The following is a 21,445-nucleotide window of genomic DNA, read 5'->3' as shown; positions in this document are numbered from 1 at the left end:
GCGGTACTACTGCCTCTTCACAACACATGCGCGGACACACACACACACACACGTGCAGCAGGAAAATGGTCTGGAGGAAGGAGGCGGAAGTGCGTGTCCGTGAGTGTGTGTGCGGGAGGGGCGGTGGGTGGTGGGTACAAGTAGAAGTAGGCGCGTCGCGGCATTGCTCAACACGCACACACCCGCAGAGGTGCACAGTCGGCAGCCATGGATGTGGTGTGAGTGGGGCTCATTCGCGGGCAGTGCTTCACTGCCCCTGCTGCATCTCCGAGTCGTTCTCAGCGCTGCGTAGGCCACGCACGCGTGTTTCAGTCCATCGGATGCTGGCGCTTCCACTGGATGCGCATCTCCTTCGCACGAGAAATGAGAAAGGCGTATGGGTCGCGGCAGTCGTGGCGCAGCTTCCCGCTGCTCATCACGTACCGTGCGTACCCTTTGCGCTCCTCCGGCGTCATCGGAGACACGACAGCCGCCGCGCTTTCCGGTACATGCGCCTCTACTTGAAGAACTGGCAGAGAGGGCACCTCGGAGCAGGCGAGAGAAGGGACGCCACCACTGCTGACAGGTGCGTTGCTGGAGGCGGCGGAGAAGAGGTCCGGCTGAACGGCACTGACCGCGGTTGAAGACCTCGCTGAGGCCGGAGACGCGCCACCGACCGTCGGCCGCCGCGAGCTGCGCCGCCGCTTTTCTCGGTAGAAGCGCCACGGTGCCCACTGAAATCCACCCATGACGGCGCTGTCGGGCGCAAGGTGAGTGGCACTCGTCGGCAACGGCCGCGGGCCTCCCGTGAAGGCGGGCGGCACCTCCACCCAATGTGATTCTGGGGGCTGGAGCTCATCTTCATCCGGAGCTTTGTCTTCATCAGCGTTACTATCATCGTTGTCGCCGCCGTCGCCATCTCGACGCCGCGCAGCAGCGGTTGGCCCGCTCGAGGAGCCTTTGCGGCCACCCTTGCTGAACGAGTAGCGCTGCCGCTTGCGCTGGATGCTGTTCTGGGTGCGGCGGACGGCAAGGTCGTCCTCGTAGCGGCACCACGCGCCGTGAACATAGGCTTTGTCCTCGCACAGTGCCTTCAGCAGCGGCAGGAGTGGCTCGGGGCTGAGGCGGTGGGACAGGGAAGAGGACGGAAACGGCGTTGGAGCGGTGCCCACAGGCTGGGATGGTGCATCCTTTACGTTCCTCGCACCACCGGCTTTGGTGCCACTCCGGAGGTCCCGCTCTTTGTCCAGACACCGCTCCCATTCGACGCCCCGTAGTAGCTCAGGGGGGAAAACGCTGAGTAAGGTGTGGCGCAGCTGGCGTTCCTGGGCCTCGATGGCTGCCTGCACCGCCGCCTCCCACGCCTCCTCTTCTTCCTGCTTGGCACCGAGTGGAGACAGCGACGACGCAGAGGCGGGGTTCAGTACCGTCGGAGTATGTGGCGCCGTGGAGTGCGAGCGAGACCGACTGCTGCGAGCCTCGTGGAGGCGTGCATCATCGAGCAGGTTCTCAGACCCCTCAAGCTTGCTCGCTGCCGTGTCGCTGGCCCCGTCACGGCGCGGCTTCTCTTGCTGCGGCGCTGCGGGGTCGTCCGCTTTTTCAGACTTGGGGCGGCGCGTCAGCACGCTTTCCACGGCCGGCAAGTTTTGCTCTGACCGTTCACCCCCTCGTCGCGTCGCGTCACTCGGTTTGCTCAGCCCATCGGACTCGTCTTGACTGTCGCTGTGGGTGCCGGTGATGCCGTGCTCAGCGGAGTGCGCTGTCATGGCTGCCACCAGGGTAGACTCTTCAGTCGGCCCTGGCCTCATTTTGCGCCCTGCTGTTCCCAGTGGTGCGGTTGCGCCCCGCTTCTTCTTGCTTCTGGTGTTTCCTTTGGCCTTCGAGCCTGTCGCCGACGTGCTCGCCGTGGTCATGGTGCTCGGCGAGTGTGTCGTGCTCGCCGATTCTTCTGCCGGCGAGTCTATGTCGTCAGGCGCGTCGATGGGGGCGCCTATCGTCGCGTCCAGCTCAGCGGCGGCGGCGGCTGCCGTCGTTGTCTGTTGCCCTGGCATAGCCCCACTCAAGAATGGCAGAGGACTCGCGATGCTCTCGCGGTCGACTTCGCCGACGCTGCCTTCGTTGGAGACGGTGTCCTCCTCCATGCACGCTTGCCACGAGGCATAACGCGAGTGATCTGCTGGGATGAGCGGCGACGGTGGCAAGAGTGCCAAGACAAAGTGGTTGGCGGGTGAGAGGGGGAGGGTGTACAAGCAAGTCGAGAGTCCAGGGTGCACACACGGTTTGGGGGAGAGAAGGAAGCAGAGTGGGTACCCTTTTGTGTGCGTGCACGTGTGTGCATGTCCGCCGTCACCGATTGGCGCATGGGGCGGGTGGGTGGGCATCACGACAGACCGTGGCGCTACAGGCGGACACACAGACGGAGAGGGATAGAGAGGGAGCTGAGGGATGGCAGACAGGCCCCAGGTCAGACATGAGTCTACATGCAGCAGCCGGTGTGTCGGTGCACAGGGGTGGGTTCATCGTATTGAGAGTAGACGTGACAACAAAGCGCTCTATGAGACATCGATGAACCAACAAAAGGAAGAAAAGCGAAACACGCGCGCCAGCGTGAACACACAATGACTGAGCCATGGAGATGCGCGCGTGGGGGAGGGGCAAGGGAGCAGCAGCAGCAGCACCGTCGTTAGCCACACATCCAAAACATCGGAGGCGAGCCATTCCACTTACCCGCTGCACTGCCTCATGTTACCGCCACGCGCGAGGCCTCGGCGAGGTTCTCGTTAAGAAGCTTGTTGACCGCACACAAACGCTCTCGCTGCGGAATGGTTTTGGCGATCTCGATGTAATCCTCGGCGCTGCACTGCGTTGTGGGGAACACGTCCGCGGCGCTGCCACCGGCCCCGTTCGGTGCCACCGTCAGATTCAGCAGCAGCTGCACAATGTGCAGGTACCCGCACAGCGCCGCCAGATCCACGGCGGTGAGGCCGTACGAGTCTCGCGCGTACGGATCAGCGGCGCAGGTGACGAGTAGATAGCGAACCACGTCCACTTGCCCGGACAGAGCCGCCAGCATCAGCGGCGTGCGCCCGGTGGCTGAGTGCACGGCGTTCACGAGGCGCTGCGCGCCGGGGCGCCACGTCAGCAGCGAAGACGACGCCGACGGCGAAGAGGTGGTGGATGTGTGTGCGCCTGCGGCACGAGCACGAGCACCAGCGGAAGAGGCGAGGGCCGACATGGGGGTAGTGAAGAGTACCATGTGAATGATCGGCACGTCGGCGCTCCACACGGCACGGTGCAGGATCGTGAACCCCTGCCGGTCCACCTGTGCCAGCGAGGCGCCGCGACTGAGCAGCAGCTGTGTTGTCGGAAGACGACCGAGAACAACGGCCCACATCACCAGCGATAGGCGGTTGTGAGGGTCTGTGTAGTTAACGTTGGACGGAGTGACGTTCTCTATCAAGGCGGAGAGGTCGCCTTGGATGACGGCCTGCGTGAGACCCGTAAGCTGGTGCGACGGCGCTAGCGACATGAGGGAGGCTCATCAGTGGAAAGAGCCTTAAAGTGCCGAGAAGGCGAGAGGAGGGAAGGGGAGGCCGCAGGAGAGTCTCGTGGCCCACTGCTTGCCGCGTTGTATGTGTGTGTGTGTGTGTGTGTGGGCCTGCGCGTGTGGATGAGGTGCAGGTGTGCAGCCGTAGACCTTCAATTCGAAGGGGGGGATAAGGGGGCTACCGGATTACCCGTGAGCAGCCGATGATGCGGAGTGGTTAGATGAGGGGAGATGGGCCGGGTTGCAGAGAAACGAGAGCCGGTAGAAACCGCCAGCACACCTAACAAGTATATGTTCGCGCAAAGGGAGGGAGAGAGATGCGCACGCACACGCGCAGAGAGGGCAGCCCTGTGCACGCACACACGCGGACATGAGTCCCCGTCAAACACACGAGCATCTCCCTCTCTCCATCACAGACGCCGTCACGTTTGGGCGCGCGAAACCCTTTCAGCTGTTCGCCTTCTGTTGTTGCTTTTTTTTCGCTAGAAAACATCGTGTCGGAGGAGGAGGAGCGTAGACACACACACACACACACACATGTGCGCATGCGTGCGTACGTGTGGGCCAACGCCATTATCTCACGACACCAACGAAGGTGTATGTAGTAGGCGGGGACAGATATCCGCAACCAACAACAAAAAAACGGGTGATCAGGCACCCGCGTCCGTGCGCCGCTGCGCGAAGGGTGAAAAGAGGAAGGCCGTGAAGGAACGCGGCAACGACCGTCTGATAGGGGAAGCTAGTACCCCAGCGGAGCGGGCGGTGGGGGGGGGGAGGGGGAGGGCGCCTCACCCAGAGACGCGTCATGGACATCCTCCCTCGTCGCTTGCCCTCTCCTCTCGCCAACCCTACAGACGAAGACATCAGGCATAGAGGGAGGAAAGGAGAGGGGCTTTTGTGTATTTGTTTTTCCCCCGTCCTCTCTGTATGTTTCTGTGTGTTGCGAGTATCCGGCATAGATAGCGACATCCCTGCCCCGTCCCTGAGTTGGCTCTATACACGCTCGGCGCGTGTGCGGCCGCCTTGTGCCAAAGTTGTGCCTCACCGTCAACCTGTGTCTCTGTCTGACTCCCTTCGACACTAAATTTAGCCGGTGGCGCTCTAGGGGGATGGTACCCACAAACAGGTACGCCACGACCGCCGTCACAGCCCCATCCCTTTCCCAAAATGCCATGCGGCACACACGCATACACGCGTGAGGAAGGAAAAGGGCCAAGCAAAGGAGGTCGTTGCCGTTGTTGCGGGGACGCTCCGCGCCTCTCCCACCCCTCCCAATCCGCTGGATGATGTCGACCAGGGGAGAGAGGAGGTTGGGTGGGCTGTGGGAGAAGGCGCCTCTGCCTATGCCTCGATCGTTCAGAAAGAGTGTGTGCATGTCCATGTATATCTATATATATGTGTGTGTGCGTGTGCGTGTGAGTGTGTTTACCGGTCTACGTGTGCCTTGCCACATCGATAGAGAGCGAAAGGAAGAGCCCAAACCAAACGCTGACCGAGGGGGATGAGAGGGACGCGGTGCGCCATCTATGTGTGCATGTGCCAAGATGCATGCGCGCGGTCGTCCCTGTCTGTTCTCCTCCGTCTCCCGCCTCCCGCGGTCGCACTCGGACGCGATGGTGCTTTGCTTGACCCGCTCCGTGTATGTGCGTGCGGGCGAGTAGAGCGGGGTGTAGTGGAGGAGAAGGGACACACACACACACACGTACGCAGAGGTGGGCAGAGGGCGCGCACGTCCCCCTCTTCCCTCTGACTCTTATGGCTACACGCGGTCCACTGCCTCTTCCCTCTTCTACTCGTCGCCATCGAAGACAAGAGGGCCCACCGGCGCATCCTCGACCTCCAGCGTCGGCCTCAGTTTGCCCGACGGTGTGCCCTGCTGTGTCTCGTGTTGCTGCAGTGCCTCCACGACCACTGACCGCGACTCTGTCGTCACCTCAGCGATGATGCCCGTGCCGAAGAGCTTTCGTTCAGGCGTAACCGCCAACGCGGACTGACTCTTCTCCAGACGCGCAGCGTCGGCGGCGGCATCAAAGGCAGAGGATGGCTGCCGTAGCGGTGGTGGCGCTGCTGCTGCGGCTTTGGTGTCTGTGGCACGCGGCTTCGTGGCCGCTGACACATCACCACTGGCGACCTCTGCGCTGTAGAGGCGTTCGGCGGACTGTCGCTCGCCGAGTCGTACCTCATTGGGCGAGGTGGACAGTTGTGCGACAAACCGCGGCACCGTCTGCGGCGTCGCCGTCCCACCGCCTGTAGCGACGGCCCCGCTGCTACGACAGTGCCCGTCTCGCGGACACGATCTGCCGGCTGCAGCTGCGGCGGAGCGTGGCATCGTTGCGAAGGCGTCTTGCCGCGCATCGGACTGGCGATACTGACTGCGACTGCTGCCGTGGTGGGCGGTGAAGGTGCCGCCGCCTCCAATCCGTTCAACAACCGGCGGTGTCAGCATCTGCCAGTACAGAGGGGAGGTGGCCACCGCCGCCGCCGCCATAGAATCCGTGGGATGGCTCATGTACGGCATTGCACCAGGGAACTGCATGGATGGTGGCATCATAGCACCATTGGTGCCGCCTATGGCGACTGGGTTTACGTGCTGTGGCGGCACCTGGGCCGGCGCCAGCACACCGCCGCGGTTGCCGGCGGTACTGGCACGCATGCCTCCATACGGCGTACCAGTGATGGTCGGCGCTGGGAGACCGATACAATGACCGCAGTGACTGCACCACGGCATTAGCGGCTGCGCTGTCGCTGCCATGGTGGCGGGTGCTGCTGTTGCTGCCGGTGTTGACGATACAGTCACTCCGGGCATCCACACGTTCGGCACGATGCAAGGTGTAGGGTTGGCAAACGGCGGAGGCGGCGCCAGCACCGCTGCTGTTGCCGACACGCCTCGCAAACTCAGTGAAGCACCCTGCACTCGTGCTGAGCTGCCCGAGAGAGAGAGGGTGCGAGGTTGACTGGCCGAGATCCCCGGGGGTGTCTCAGTGCTGCCGAATGCTGTGGGCGCTGGCGCTGCGGCCGCGCGCGGTAGTGGGCTGGAGCTGAGGGTGCTGCACCGTTGCTCGTCTCTGGGACTGCAGCAGAGCTGCCGATGCGGCGTCGTCTCGAACGCCTTCTGCGGCTGAGAGGGGCATGAGAAATTCGATGGCGACTGTGTGGACAGCAGCGGCAGCGGTGGACGACGCGGACTTGGTGAGAGCTCGACGGGTGGCTCGACAGCCGCGCTCTCAACCGTTGCTCCTAGCACTGGTGGGGCGCTCGGCACGTGTGAGCCCGTCTCCATACTTTCCGGTGCCACCTCTGTTGCCAGCACATGCTGATGCTGCTGTTGCTGGTGAAGGGAGGAGAGTCGCTGCTGCACTTCAAGTTGCGCCTGCTGCCGCTGCAGCACCGCGGCCGACGGCGCAATGTGGATCTTGATGCCCGCCTCGAGGGGACTGATATCGGTGCCCTTGGTCAGCGACGATGCACTCTGCGGTACGACGCTGCGGACGGACTCGTAGCAGTCGTCGCTTCGCAGGATGCATCGGAGGTCTTCCTCGATGGGGATTCTACTCGGCACGGCAGAGGAGTGCTGGACGCCGCGCAGGGTGTCGAGGTCGATCTTCAGTCGCGCCTCACGCGGCATCTCGTTGAATGCCTCGCTTACCCACTGCCGCCGCTGCTCCTCCAGCACCTTCGCCCGTGTCTCCGGGTGATCTTCACCATCGATAAATACGTAGTCGAACATGTGTAGTGCTCGACGCCACTTGCGGAGTTGAATGTCCCACAGGCGCTTGCTCCCCTTGACGACATCCGGTGGCGAAAGCGGGAGGATGCCGCCGCTCCTCAGCAGCGGGTCGTGCGCGATGAGCCGCTTCATGTTCGTGTAGCCGTCCGTGACGTACCCGAACTGAATCTGCTTCTCACGCTGGCTGCGACGGCGGTCCTCGTCGGGTGAATTTCTAGACGGTGACAGCTTGCGCGGACGGGTATTGCCTCCAAAGGAAGAGACCTTGCTGTTCGAAGGCACCGGTCGCTGCCACCAGTCGTTGGGGGCGCCACTGCCGCTGACGCCACGCTCGCCGTCTCCTCGATGGCTGCGTGGGTTGTCGCCTGGACTCAGCTCCTGCTGTTGCTTGTGCGGTTGGCGTCGCTGAGGCGCATGAGACGACTCGCGAGGCTGCGAGGATGGGGGGCGACGGTTCCTTGATGGTGTGCCGGCGAGGTGGTGATCCTGCTGCAGCTGCGGGCGTGCAGAGGGGGATATGTCATCGCTGGGGAAGCACGGCGCCGGCGACAGCGATCGACTGCCCATTAGAAGTACCCCACAATTCGCTGGTGTTTGCCCAACACACTCTTTGACATGGCTGGCACTACCATCATCGCGCGGCGCGCGCTGCCGCATCGTCAAACTCTGCTGCTGCTGCTTCATTTGGAGACCAATCTCAGTGGCGTTATCAGAGAAACGGGAGGGCGAATAGTAGGGGGGGGGTGGAAGGACAGAGCGGCGAAGACAAGAAGGCGGAGGGAGCGAAATCTGATCTATGGACGTGTGGTGGAGCCTCACGAAGGGAAGCGCAGACAAAACACCAGCGAAAAAGAAAGAAACAACGTGTACTCACTCAGACGTATAAAGGCACACACACACACACGCACATGCACGCGCGTACCGGCCGCCGCTTGGATGGGGGGTCGCCTTTTCCTTCGCTTTTTCGGGTACGCAGACGGTGTACGGGGTCGCGTGTGCGTGTGCGTCTCTCTCTCTCGGTCTGGGACGAGTGGGTGCGTATATCTATCCGTGTGAGGGAAGGGTAGCTGTAGGCGTGTGTGATAGGATATGTGCGTCTATGATAAGTTACGGGAAATGATGCGCTACTCGTGCGCGGTCAGCGGAAATCCGTACCGAATGGCACGCGAGTATGAGAGGGATGGCAAAGAAGGTGTGCGGTAGTAACGGTGGTTCCACAGGCATTTACAGTCTATCCGCGCCGCACATGAAGGTGGCAGCATTGATGTAGGTTGTGACGGAAGGGAAGGGGAGGGGGAGACAGGCGCTCAGCCGAGTGGATACGGGAGTGGGCGAGGAAGACACGGAGAGGGGAGCGGCAGACGAGAAGAAGAAAGGCATCATCGAGTTCGAAATCAGCAGCGCAGGGCACCGTGGCATGAGCACCACCACCACCACCACCACCAGCAGCAGCAGCAGCGTTGCGAGGGAGAAGGGAGGGGCGAGAGAAGGAATGTGTGCGCGCAGATACCTCTCCGTCACGCCAAATCGCACCCTTTTTGCCCTTATTCCTCTTCGTCTGTGTTGGTGCATCCCACTGGATGCACCAACACGCAGCCAAGGAAGGGGAGGAGGACGGGAGTGCCGCGGCGAAGGCCGTGTACGCAAAGGCCCGATGAGCAACAGCAAGAGTCGCCCCACTAATGATTCCCTCTTCGGCGGCTCTCTCTTTTCTTTCATTTTTTTGTGTTTCTCTATACGGGCGAGGAAGAGAGCGAGAGATGCGGCGCATCTGCCGTGATCACCGGAACACACCACTACACACCCACACACACACAGACCCACACACACACACACACACCCAGGCAGACACAGACAGCAGCTCATGCACAAACATGTACGTATATGCGTGGCGTAAATCCGGAAAAAAAATAGTGTGTGCGTGTGGTGGTGCGCGTGTGTCATTTTCTTGTCTTCCTTTTCTTTTGTAAATCATATATTTTTTTCGATTTTTTCGTCATCTTTTAAGAGGCTGTGGTGGTGGTGGTGGTGACGTGTGTGTCAGGGAGTCCTGAAGGCTGAAGAGCGAGAGGGGGCAAGGATGGGGGAGGACACTAGCCACAGAGTCGCAACAGTGGAGAGTCGTTCGAGACGCGTCCCGCCCTTTCCCCCCTCCCCCTTCCTTGCTTTCTTTTTTTTCTTCACGCGCCTCGACACACCCGTTTCGCACCCAGGCCGCCTCCCAGTCACCAAAAGCGTGTGTAGAGACACACAGTGATGTTGGCCGAGAGAGGCGCAGGTACCCCCAGTAGATCGGTTCGTGAGTGCGCGTGTGACCGATTATGTACCGAAAGCACAGACGTGGAACGAGAAGGTGACCGAGCCCATTCATGCAGAGAGGCACGGAAAGGCGTGCAGACACGCAACCTCCACGCTGGGGTTGCCCCCTTTCACACAACATACGGCGACGAGGACGACGACGACGACGACCACCACCACCAACGAACAAAGGATAAAGGAATGTCTCCCTTTCCTGTCCTCGCTTCCCGCCCTTCTCTCCTGTAGGGCACGTGAGGAGTGCTGCTCGCTGCGGACCGAGCGCGAGACCGATGGGTCCCGCAGAAACAGACACACAGACACGCGTAGTCAGTGGGTGGGTGGGAGGAGAGGTGGGGGAGGGGAGGGGAGAAGAAAGCAAGCAAGACAGGACATCAACAGCGAAAGGGAGGGGGGAGAGAAGAAATCATCAAGAGAAATACAAGGAAAAGAGGCTGTGGAGACTATAGAGGGGAGAGGGCAGGGCGTGAGAGGGGGAGAGGGAGGCATGACGAAATCGACTCCCTCCCCCCCCTCCTACTCCACACACACGAGACAGACAAAATCGTGACACGTACGACCTTGATCCAGCGCAGAGGGAGACAGGGAGAAGGGTGATGTGGCCGTGGTGTCAGGGTGGGTGGATGGGTGGGAACGGAGGCGGAAAGGTTGGGCAGGCGGGAGGTTAGTGGGGGTGTGCGCGCGTGTGTGCTTGTGCTTGTTACCGGAACGTTCGGGCATCCACGGACACACTCAGCGACACGTATTGATGCCCTCTGACCACTCCCCTTGTACACCCGGACAAATGGGAACTCATCGTCTTCTCCCCCACTCCCTAGTCTTCTTCGCCTTCATGAACTGGGCCCCGCTGTCCCTCACCCCCGCCCCTTCCTCCCTCTCAGTTTCGCCTCTCCTCAGCTTACGTCACCGTCCTCCGTTAGAGCTGCCCGCAGGCAGACACGCGCACGGGCTTCGAGGTGACGCCGCTGCGGCTGCCGACGGCCTCCATAGCCTTGACAACATCGTAGCCCTCCAGCACCTGACCGAAGACGACGTGCTTGCCGTCCAGCCAGCTCGTGGGCGCTGTGCACAGGAAGAACTGAGAGCCGTTCGTGTTGGGGCCGGCATTGGCCATCGACAGCGTGCCCGGGCCGAAGTGCTTGCCGGCCTTGCCGACGAAGGACTCATCGGCAAACTTGCTACCGTAGATGGACTTGCCACCGGTGCCGTTGCCGGCAGTGAAGTCGCCACCCTGGCACATGAAATCCGGGATCACACGGTGGAACGGGCTGTTGGAGTAGCCAAAGCCCTTCTCGCCCGTGCACAGCACGCGGAAGTTCTCGGCCGTCTGGGGGACGGCGTCGGCGAAGAGCTCCATCGTCACGCGGCCGGCGGACTTGCCACCGATCTCGATATCCATCCAAACCTTGGGGTTGGACTCAACGACGGGGTAGTACGGCTTGTAAGGCATTATGCTTGAAGGGAGACAGGGGTTAGTGTTTCTGTTTGAACGAGTGAAGATGATGGGAGGAGGGAGACTGAGAAGGCGCCAAGGAATCCTGCACGCACGCATGTGTGTATGTGTGTGTTTGTGTGTGCGTGGGTGCATGCGTATCGCGGCAAGGCAAAAAATCAAAGAAAATGATGGACACAAACAGGGTGGGTGGCCGAGGGAGGTGAGGAGGCGGGGCTCGAGGCGAGCAAGCGCGTGTGCATGGAGGGTGCAGCCTTTACACGCAAATACGTCTTGTGTGCGTGACGGTGTTGAATGTCGGGTCGCAGAGAATGTCCGCGGACGGGGTCTCTGACGGTGCCACACCGCCTCGTGGCGTTCACAGGCACTTCAGTGCCGATATCCGGTTAGACACACACCAAAGGCGGCAAGGCACGTTGCGGCAACTCGATTGGAGGGCGCGGCATCCATGTCTACCCACACGCCTTTATACAACGCGCACTCCCGTACATCATGCACATGCTCTTTATATATATATATGGGTACATTGCGTACAGCATGCAGTACTCAAGTCAACAGCCCGGCGCAGACACGCCCGTCTGCCGGCAACAGCAGGAATGGTGGCAGCGACAGGAGGCACACGGTGACACCAAAAAGACGACGACGCTCCTACTGATACTTCTTCGCCTCTACAGGAGATGTGGACAGTTGCCCCGCGCCTGCTGCCGGGTTTGCCAAGGTTGCTGAAGCGCTGGCCCTTCCGCTGGCGGCCTGAGCACCGTTGCCGCGGCCACCACGGCTCCTACCACCACCACTGGCGGCGGCTGACGTTGACAGCGCCGGCGCTGGTGCCGAGTTAGGGCTGACATCGAATAGCATGACACCCCACAGCGACAAAGCAAAGCCGGTGAAGTTCAACATCAATAGGCTGAGTCGACGCACCCCAGCGAACGGCGTCTCGGAGGAGATGGGCGTGCCATCGGGGTGGAGACGGACGCCGCCGTCTCCTGTGGGACTCTCGGGGCCGACGGCGATGATGGCCAGCACGTCGACCAAGGCCTCCAGCAATATCCACCCTAGTTCTACATACGAGAGAGGCTCACCAGCGTGCGCCGAGGCAATGCCGCAAGTCCCTGGCGCGCAACTGACCTGCTCGGCAGCAGCCCGACTCAGCTCACGCTGTTCCCCGTTACGCGGGGGCGCTGCTGCACCAGCGACAGCGATGGCGCTATGAGTGTAGTCCGCCTCAACCTGATACGCTTGGGACTCCTCCTGCCTGCGCGGGTGTGCCGCGGCGGCCTTAGGCGGGGCGGAGGAGCCTTGCTGCTCCTGCTGTCCTTGTAGAGTCATACACCCGTAGACAAGTATGTACATGGCAGCGCACGCCAGAAGCAACGCGCAGCCAAGCGACATTTTCCCGCCGGACTTGTAGCCGAAGAGAAACAGCGTAAGGCAGATGAGGTGCAAAGCGTGGAAAAGCGCGACACCTACGTACTCGGCTCCGCCCGACTCGGCGAGGGCGACGCCGTTGACGTCAGCGCTGGTGTCCCTGTGCCTCGTCGTCTCCTCTAGGACCGCGACGAAGCTGCGATGCACCCCCCATTTCGACCACAGGTAGACGGCAGTGAGAACCAGCATGAGAGCCGAGTAAACCGTGAGGCACCCCCGACAGAGCGCCTTGGAGCCGGCCATGGTGATCAGCACACACACACACACGCTCAAAGAAAGGGTCTGTTGTGTATGTGCCCTAGAAGAGTGGCGTAGAAGGGAGGATATGGGAGAAGTGGGGGTGCTGGAGGTAACACATGGGCCAATATCGCTTCCACCCTTTAATGTAGCGACCCGGCCGGCGTGGGCATGCACCACAGCCGCACACGCAGCGAGCAGGACGCCGACAGAGGGAGGGAGAAGGGCGCATGGCAAGAGAAAGGACTATAGTCATGGTGGCGAAGAAACGTTGGTGGCGGTCATCATTGCCGCCACCACTCCCAGCAGCACCTCTCTTGCTCCATACAGTCGCACACCCTCACAAACCCTTGCCCTCTCCTGTCTGTGTCTCGCTGCCTGTCGCTGGAGGGAAGAATGACACGTGCGCGCAGAGACACAGATCCAGGAAGACACGCGCTAATGTCTTCTGTCCTGCCCTGTGAGCGCACACGGCAGCGCTGGTGCTTGAGCTGCTTCGCTTTGTGTCTGGTTAGTGTAAACGTAGAAGTTTGTGATCCAGCACAATGACATTCACACCTCCCCTCCCCCTACACAGAGAGAGGGGGAGGGAGACGCCACGAAAAACACAGAGCTCGGCCGCCGCCGATTCCGAGTGCTTCTTCCCGTACAAGAGTACCTGCATTCGCCCGCTGCCACGCCCCGACGACAGCAGAGAAACAGATGGGCGCGACACCACCTTCCGAAGCGCAGTGACGCCTTACGCGATTTGCGCTACCGGCTTGTTGTCAGGGGTATCCTCGGTACCCTTGATCTGCTTGAACACAATGGACACCGGCGAGTCGAGCTCGACAACCGCGACCTTGTAGTCCGGCAAGCTCTTGATCTCGCCCACCTCGTTCTTGAAGCGTCGCCCGCGCATATTGCGCACGCTGATGCGGACGACGTTGTCGATGTTATAGATGTTCTTGAGGTAGTTCACCAGCTCCTGCTTCGACATGTCCTGTGGGATGTGAAAGATAGGTCGCGTCGTCTCGTTGTTCAGGACGCTGTCCAGCACCAGCCGCACTTCGACGTCCGGGAAGTACCGGCTGAAGAAGAAGGGGAAGTACTCAGGCGACCGCCGCAGGCCCGTCGGCGGTGGCCGTTGATGTGGCCACCCCCACTCCTCTGCCTTTCGGTTGACAAGGCCGATCTTGCCTGCAATCGGGTTCCAGATGCGCGAGCGACCGAAGTAGTTGTTCACCGCCGGCTCCGGGAACGGCCGTGGGTCGGGTACGACGTCGCGGTTGTACTCCCAGGTCGTCCACCCTTTGTGGTGACGACCCATGCGGGAGCGCCACAGGTTGATACCCTGGTTCACCAGCGGGCGGTAAAATCGGCCTCGCTTCGCCGCGAAGAGCGACGAGGTCGCCGTGCAGGAGCTGCCGCCGCCTACAACGTCGCAAGATCGCGTGCTAGCGGCGGCGCTCGCGGCGCCGCAGACAATGGCGTGGTGGCTGCTGAGACGCTTCATGTCGGATGCGCCGCAGCGGGGGGCGGCAGAGGCAAAGCACGTGAAGAGGCGCACGCGTACAAGCGGCTCGAGTGCCTTGTGCGTCCGTTACTTCGCTTCCTGCTTCGGCTACCGTATCAACACGGGGCCGAAGCCTTTGGTGCTCTTTGTAGGGAGAAGGGTGTGCGTGTGGGGTGGGTGGGTGGGGGAGACGATGTGTGTGCGCGCCTCGACAGGCCTTGCACACTTGACGGAATCTGCTGAACACCTGCAGCGGTAGATGAAGCGACGAGGAGGGAAGGACCACATAGCAACGGGGAGAGAAAGTCAAGTCAAAGCGGAGGCGAGTGATAAGACGGCGCGGGAGAGGGGTGGGGTGGGGAGGATGCGCCCTGAATATCAAGTCCACGCTGTATATACATGCATGCATGTGTGTATGTGTGTGTGGCTGGCGACTTGCTTGAGGAAGTCGTTGGGCGCCCCTCAAAAGGGTAGGCACATGCCCCATCGGCGGCGAATTCGGCTTTCCCCCTCACCTGTCCGCATTTTGATCTGTTCATCTGCATATTCCAGTGCAGTCTCGCGTCTTGCGTGGGCGTTTCCGCGCAGGGCGCACAAGCGGGCTCCAGCCAGCGCCAGAGAAAAAAAATACAGAAGGGGGTGTGGGAAGAAGGATAGGAGGCTGTGCACTCATTCAGCACACACACACGCACACACACCTTCATCCTCCTCCCTTCCCCACTCGATCATATCGTGCGGCTAGAGCGCGTTGTTCGTCATCCAGTGCGAAAGCACCTCGAAGGTGGCCTTTTGCTTTGCGCGGGTCGCCTCTTGGATTTCGTGCACCTGCCGCTGCGCTGTATCGAGCTTCGCCTGTAGCTGTGTGATCTGATCCTTCGCGCTCGCGTACGCACTGGAGAGGAGCTGGTGCGACTCGTACAGCCGCACCAGCTGCTCTCGCGCCATAGTAAGAGCGTGCACCAGCGCCTTCTTCTCCAGCTGATGTTGGTGGGCCTCGGCGTTGCTGGTGGCAAGTAGCTCGGAAAGCTCACGCTGCTTTCGCTCTAAGTCTGGCACCTGCTCCACCTGCTGCTGTGTCACCGCCTTGCACCGCTCCCTCGCGTCGGCCAGTTCCTGCTGCAGGCGTGCCACCGTCGCCTGCGCTGCCTCCAGCTGTCCGCGCGTGGACACGTTCACCTCTGTCGCGCGCGTCTGTTGCGTTGTGAGCGCCTCCACAGCTTCCTCAAGCTCGGCGATGCGGTGGCGCTTCTCGCTCAGTTTCGCGTGCGCCTCCTCCTCCAGCGCATCCAGCGCGGCGTCCTTCCGCTCCATATCAGCCCGTAACGTGTGCAGCGTGCGCAGCAAGTTGTCCCGCTCCTGGACGGCAACCTCAGAAGTGGAGTGGAGGGCTGCCAGCGACTCCTTCTTCTCCGCCTCCAGTGCCTCGACGTGGCTGAGCAGACGCGTGTTCTCCGCCGCCATGGACTGCTGGGTGAGAGTGGCGACGTGCAGGGCAGCATCCACGCGATGCAGTTGGGCTTCGACACGCGCGCACGCGCACCTCCAGTAAGCGATCAGAGTGCCGCTGTCACCCACGTCAGCCACCTGCTTCAGCTCATTGGAAGCAGCCCCGCATTCCGCTCCTGCGGCGCAGCCACTGTCCTCGCCCTGGGTCACACGTAGAGACTCGGTGGTAGAGGTCGACACCAGGGCACTGCCATCTGCAGCAGCGGTCCTCTCCACCGCCAGCGGCGTCCGCTCTCTCATGTTGTCCCTTTCTTTGGTATCGGCTTGTGCACCGACGACCTGATTGTTGTTGCCTTGGTCGCTAAGCGCGAGCGGCTCGTGGTGCGGGGCTGACACGCCTGCAAGCGTCGGAGAGGGGACGGTGACTAAGGACAGCGACGGATCCTCGGGCAGGGCAGGGGATGTACATGTCGGTGGAAGCGGCGACAAGTAAGCTGCGCCGTGCCTCCCTGCGACAGCATTGTGCACTTCGGACGCAGCATGGCGCATAGCGTCCTCGTATGCTGTCACCTGTGCCCTCCACGTGGCCTGCTGCTCTCGCAGTGCCTCCTCCGCGCGCTCTCGGACTCGTTCAGCCTCGCGCAGCAGCTCTGTCTGAATTTGTACGGCTGCGTCGGAGAAGGAGCGACACAGCTGCGCAAGTGAGGCTGCCGCCGCGCCCTCCAGCGTGCGCCGCTTGTCCGCCTCGGTGAGCTGCAGCCCAGTCCGCGCAGCCCAGTGCCGCTGCTGCATAAGAGAATGGCCTCGTATAGCCTGTATCTCCGCCTCCATAGCGTGTGTCTGCCGCTCGAGCGTCGCAAGCTGCGCAGACTTCACAGCGACCATCTGTTGCATGTGCAGCTCTTGTTCCTCGGCGTGTGCTAGACGCCCCCCCCACGCTGCCGTCGCCTCTGCATACGCTTCAGCGCTGTGTTGCTCTGCCGCCTCGAGCCGTCGCACCCACTCCGCCTTGACAGAGCCGACGGCTCGATTTAGTTGCGCCTGCTGCTTGCGCTGCAATATTGTCGCCTCCTCGGCCCGCCGCGCCAGCTCGTCCTTCAGTGCCGATACCTGACTGCGGAGCTGCTGCTGCCGATGCTGTGCCTCACGCTGCCCCTCGACGTACTGCGTCCGGATGAGGTCGAGGTGTCGACGCAGATCGCTGATGGTTGTGGTACGGAGCGCAAGCTGCTCCTGCAACTGCTCCACCTTTGCCGTTAGCTCCGCATCACGCGACACCGTCGATAGCGCCTCTGCGCCCTGCTCTGTGCAGGTTCCACGGGACACCTGCTTCGGCTTCCACCGCAGCACCGCGGCTGAGCCGACACTCGTAAGAGGCGGCGGCGGATCGAGAGTCGCCGGATCCTTGGAGGTGGCACACGTGAGAGTCCCACTGCCTGTGGTGGCGACAACGCTGTCGTCCTTTCGGTAGTTTTCGCCGCCGCTGCCGCGGCGCTCACAAGGCCCACGCGCTGCCGCGGCAGGCGGCGAGATGTCGCTGGTATCGGTGACACCAGCGGGGGAAGGGGACATCAGAGGAAGAGCCAGGTCGGAGCTCTTGTCGACAGACGGCATCAGTTGCCCCGTTGATGGGGTTGCAGAGGGTGTGCAAAACGCCTCTGTGGCCGACGTCGCTGTCGCTACCTCGTACCGGGGCTTGCACTCGCGATAATGCTCTGGGGCTGCCAACGGTGACACTGCGAACGGACAGGAAGCAGCGCCGGAGAGTGGCGATGTAGCGAGAGACGAGGCGTTTGACGACGAGCGACGGCGGAGAGAAGCACGGCGCGGCTTCGCGGCGGTGGCCCGCCGACCATGTCGGAGTGGCGCCTCCTCCTTGCTTGCAGCGCCAGCCGCGACGACGCTATCTTCGCTCACCTCTCGGGGTTTTCGAGGTGCTGCTTGTGGGTCCTGCTGCGGTGGCAGTGGGTTCGCTGCGGCAGGCGCTGCTGACTTGAATGAAGTTAGCATCCAGTCCGCGTCCTGCTCCGCTCGGGCCGCCGCCGCCACGGGTGCAGCAGCTGCACGATGGCCATGCCGAGACGACTCTCGAGGGGGAGAAGAAGAGGAGGAAGAAGAACGGCTACGGTGTCGCGATGAGCTCCTCGCTCGTTGCCTGCTGTCAGTGCGATGGCGGTTGCGACTGTGACGCCGCTTCTTTGGGCCCCCAGACGAAGCCGAAGATGGCGATCGCGATGACGAGGAGGACCGTCGCAGGCGTGGCAGTGGTCTCTTCAGTAGTTGTGCGAAAACATCGCTGATGGGTGTGCCGTCGGCAAGTCTCTCCACCCCTGCCGGTGAACTCTCTGCACCGCCCGCGCAGAGCAGAGAACGGCCCCACGCGCTCTGGTCCGCGCTGCACAGCGACGCGAAGGGCGACGCATCTACCACAGCAGCCGTGGCATCGACTGCGCTCGTCCCCACCTGAACTTCCGGCTCCTGAGAGCGCCGCTGCTGGCGAAGGGCGTGCAACGGGTCCACGCCGTAGGAGACGCCGTTCACCACGAGCAGGCGCGGGAAGTATGACAGAAGCCGCTCCACGTAGTTTGCAGCAGAAGGCGAACTGCAGACGGCGCCGTGGACTCGGCTGTTGCCCCGCCCACCAGCAGCCCCGCCACTGACATCTACGTTACCCCCGTCTGCGTCCTGCGTGTCAGGGCCCGTGGCGAGGCAGCATGGGTTCTCCTCGATGGGCCAGTAGGCGGCTGCACCGTCCTGACTGTCGTTGAGAGACGTGCTCATCGTGGTGGGCGGGGAAAAAGCGCCGCTGCCTGCCGCCGCTGTCGTCATGGAAGATCGCGGCGATGGCGATTCCAGCCGCAGTTCCTGCAGATGCGTTCTGTGAGGCGTGAGGGCGCATATGACCTCGTCCAGCGTCGCGATACGGTTGGCACACAGGTCCACGTAGCCCAGCGGCGCGGACGCCGGCACCGAGCGCAGACCTGATAAATCGATGATGCTGTTAAAGCCGAGGGAAAGCCACTGCAGCGAGGCGAGAGAGCCGAAGGCGGCGGGACCGAGGCGGGTCAGCTGGTTGCTGGACAGATTCAGGCGCTCGAGATGCCCAAGCCCGTCCCAGCACCTCGGTGGTATCTCTCGCAGCTCATTCGCGCTCAAGTCAAGTTCCACCAAGTGCCGCAGCGTGCGCAGGCACCCACTCTCGAGTTCCTTGATGCTGTTCATGTGGACGCTGAGGAAGCGCAGCGACAACATGTCTGGTAGGTGCTGGATGTGCCGCAGAGAGAGGAGGCCCCGGCCGCAGAGGAAGAGGGAGCGGGTTTGCCGCAACTCGCGGATGTCCGTTTCACCTTCCTCACTCACGACAGATGCAGCACGTCGTGCGTGCTGCGGCGATGGCTGGTGTCGCGGAGGGCTTTGCCGCGGAGCAGCGCCGCTGCCCCTGTTTCGCATGGATGCAGATACAGTGGCCCTGCTACCACTGCCGGGACGGCGGTGGCCGCTAATTTTGTCCGCGGCAGCCTCCCCCTCTACAATGGTAGTGACCACCGTCGTGGTGGTGAGCGGCCCATGAATGACGCTCTGACGTGGCGGAAACGGGGCAGAGAATGTGGCGCGCGCAGCCGGGTCGGCTGCACGACTCAGCGAAGCAGACATCCTCTGCGGCGAGATGCGGTGCGGCTGTGACTTCATGGACCTCAAAATCTTTGGCAACAACAAGAAGTGAAAATCGGAGCAGAGCGCAGCGGTTACAGGGGAGGGGGCGGTGCCGCTGCTTCCTCGTGGTGACAGGCTTCTTCTTCTAGCTACGCGGCGTCAACGTGTATGCGATTCTATGTGGGGAGAGGGGGGAGAGTGGGGGCGGTGCTTCTATTGCCTCTGTATGCATGTACAACCTTTTTGGGTGCTGCAAGTGCGGAAAAGATGATCCTCCACGCGCCTGCGAGCGGCCACACGAACAGCAAGATGAAAGAAAAAAGAAAGGGAATCGACCTGGCGCAGCGCGTCTACTCGGCATGACAGCTGCCGAAGGCAGCGGTGACCGTTGTGGAGGGGGGGGAGGAGGAGGGTCGGGTACCCCCTTTACATGTCATGCGCGTGCACCCGGTGACGTGTGTGCCTGTGCTTCTCCTTCGGCTCGACACGCGGTGCACACCCGTGTGCGACCGGAACAACTCAAAAGTTTTTTCCTTTTTCGCTGCCTTACCGCCCTCTCCTCCGTTTTTCGGTTTTGCCGGCGGAGGTGCAGAGGAGCGAGGCGAAGCGAAGATGCAACAGAGGGCGAGGGTGGGTGGCGGTGGTGATGAGAGACACACATGAGGAGGTGGCGCACGTGCCACTTATAATGTGCGTGGGCGAGCGAGCTACGACTGACGCACAGGCACGGACTCAAGCATATCACGGATAGCCGTGCAGTGGATTATACGCGCTCATCACGCGAGGCAGCGCATTAGCACTCGGGCACCTGCGACGAATCGCACAGAGGGAGCGAGGGAGAGAGACGCGTACGCCAAGCGCATCAAGGGCCCATGCAGGGCCTTGCGGCGATGATCATGACGGAGGCGTCAGATGTGGAGGGAGGGAGATGACTTCTACCGCATTGTTTTCTTTCTAGTTATTTTCTCTTTTACAGGAGTACTAGCCGACCATGGTGCGCTTGCGCCCACGCGCGCGCACCGCCTCTAGTCGCTGCAACGCCTCCTCTCCCTTCTTCGGGTCAGCGGCGCTGCGATAGCCTTCAACAATGATGTCGCTGGCAAAGGCGGAGAGGTACGGGTGGGTCGAAGCGATGGCGCGCTCCAGCACGTAGAGGTCCACCGCACGCTCCTCTGTGCTGTACTTATCGGAGATGAGCCCAAAGTCGAGAACAACAATGTCCTCCGCTGTTGGCAGAACCGGCGAACTCGACGCGTGGGCATCCGCGCCACCCGCACCGGGTGAAGCCGCCGCCGCCGCTAGCCCATTGCACGTGCAAATGAAGTTGGAGGTCGTGAGGTCGCCGTGGACGATGTTCGCGTTGTGCAGCCGCGCCACCACGACACCAATGCTCTGCAGAAGGGCCGCAATCACCGGCGACGGGGAAGCGTTGGCCGACGCCGAGGGCGACGATGTGGGCTGCTGCTGTTGCTGCTGCGCAGGCGTACTCTTACCCTTCGACACCTGCTGCATGTAGGCGGCGTGCTCAGCGTCGAGCGCCTCCTTCACGGTTGGGCCAGCTTCATAGGACATGACAAGAAAAGTGTTGATGTAGTCCGCGCCTAACAGACGCGGTGCACGGATGCCCTTCTTCACACAACGTTCCAGGGCGCGTGCCTCGCGACGCGTACGTTGTGTACGCAGACGCTCATCGAGGCTTGGGTCGCGGTACCGCTTCACAAAACGATGCTTGCATAAAGCCGGGGCGCCGTAGAAGTTGCAAGAGTACACCTTCGACTCCGCACCTTGGAAGATAAGGCGTCCCAGCTCGATGGCGTGTGCACTTTCGCCGGGACCCAGCTCTGCATGCGCGTTGCTCAACGACATTCTCGCGGTGCGCTTTACCGTTACGTGTGTGTGTGTCGAATTGTGCGTGCACGTGGGGGAGGGGAAGGGGGGGGGTGGAGATACCGTGCAACACACAGAGGAACGTCGCGTGCGAAAGCACACGCGCACGCACGAGCACCCTACGAAACTAACGCCACTTCAGCGTCCCTCTTATGCGCGAGCGCCTCCACGTCGAAGCGCGACAGCCGTCTGGGCTGGAGGTCGGCGGAGGACACCGGAAGAGGGGGGAGCGGGAATAAAAACTGAAAAGTTACCACAAAGAGATAGAGAGTACGC

The 21,445-nt window shown here is 61.9% G+C and overlaps 8 protein-coding genes across 8 annotated transcripts; all 8 read right to left on the bottom strand.

Moving 5' to 3' along the window:
- Positions 1 to 308: 308 nt before the first annotated feature.
- LMXM_25_0940 (conserved hypothetical protein) lies at positions 309 to 2,360 on the bottom strand (the record flags this gene model as incomplete). The annotated part of the gene is made up of 1 exon (XM_003876099.1): positions 309 to 2,360. The coding sequence occupies one exon, from the start codon at positions 2,358 to 2,360 to the stop codon at positions 309 to 311; it is 2,052 nt and encodes a 683-aa protein (XP_003876148.1).
- Positions 2,361 to 2,719: 359 nt separating this feature from the next.
- LMXM_25_0930 (conserved hypothetical protein) lies at positions 2,720 to 3,508 on the bottom strand (the record flags this gene model as incomplete). Its single annotated transcript, XM_003876098.1, has 1 exon — positions 2,720 to 3,508. The coding sequence occupies one exon, from the start codon at positions 3,506 to 3,508 to the stop codon at positions 2,720 to 2,722; it is 789 nt and encodes a 262-aa protein (XP_003876147.1).
- Positions 3,509 to 5,315: 1,807 nt separating this feature from the next.
- On the bottom strand, positions 5,316 to 7,937 carry LMXM_25_0920 (conserved hypothetical protein; the record flags this gene model as incomplete). Its single annotated transcript, XM_003876097.1, has 1 exon — positions 5,316 to 7,937. The coding sequence occupies one exon, from the start codon at positions 7,935 to 7,937 to the stop codon at positions 5,316 to 5,318; it is 2,622 nt and encodes an 873-aa protein (XP_003876146.1).
- A 2,548-nt stretch (positions 7,938 to 10,485) lies between these two features.
- LMXM_25_0910 (cyclophilin a) lies at positions 10,486 to 11,019 on the bottom strand (the record flags this gene model as incomplete). Its single annotated transcript, XM_003876096.1, has 1 exon — positions 10,486 to 11,019. One exon carries the CDS (start codon positions 11,017 to 11,019, stop codon positions 10,486 to 10,488), a length of 534 nt encoding a protein of 177 aa, XP_003876145.1.
- A 651-nt stretch (positions 11,020 to 11,670) lies between these two features.
- On the bottom strand, positions 11,671 to 12,693 carry LMXM_25_0900 (hypothetical protein, unknown function; the record flags this gene model as incomplete). Its single annotated transcript, XM_003876095.1, has 1 exon — positions 11,671 to 12,693. One exon carries the CDS (start codon positions 12,691 to 12,693, stop codon positions 11,671 to 11,673), a length of 1,023 nt encoding a protein of 340 aa, XP_003876144.1.
- A 733-nt stretch (positions 12,694 to 13,426) lies between these two features.
- Positions 13,427 to 14,182, bottom strand: LMXM_25_0890 (conserved hypothetical protein; the record flags this gene model as incomplete). The annotated part of the gene is made up of 1 exon (XM_003876094.1): positions 13,427 to 14,182. The coding sequence occupies one exon, from the start codon at positions 14,180 to 14,182 to the stop codon at positions 13,427 to 13,429; it is 756 nt and encodes a 251-aa protein (XP_003876143.1).
- A 738-nt stretch (positions 14,183 to 14,920) lies between these two features.
- Positions 14,921 to 18,880, bottom strand: LMXM_25_0880 (conserved hypothetical protein; the record flags this gene model as incomplete). Its single annotated transcript, XM_003876093.1, has 1 exon — positions 14,921 to 18,880. The coding sequence occupies one exon, from the start codon at positions 18,878 to 18,880 to the stop codon at positions 14,921 to 14,923; it is 3,960 nt and encodes a 1,319-aa protein (XP_003876142.1).
- Positions 18,881 to 20,263: 1,383 nt separating this feature from the next.
- Positions 20,264 to 21,148, bottom strand: LMXM_25_0870 (putative protein kinase; the record flags this gene model as incomplete). Its single annotated transcript, XM_003876092.1, has 1 exon — positions 20,264 to 21,148. One exon carries the CDS (start codon positions 21,146 to 21,148, stop codon positions 20,264 to 20,266), a length of 885 nt encoding a protein of 294 aa, XP_003876141.1.
- Positions 21,149 to 21,445: the final 297 nt, after the last annotated feature.

Source organism: Leishmania mexicana, chromosome 25 (assembly GCF_000234665.1).
Source record: "Leishmania mexicana MHOM/GT/2001/U1103 complete genome, chromosome 25".
In the NCBI taxonomy this organism is placed as follows: Eukaryota; Euglenozoa; class Kinetoplastea; order Trypanosomatida; family Trypanosomatidae; genus Leishmania; species Leishmania mexicana.
Note: the sequence above shows the minus strand (reverse complement) of the source record. Positions and strands in the feature narration are given on the sequence as shown.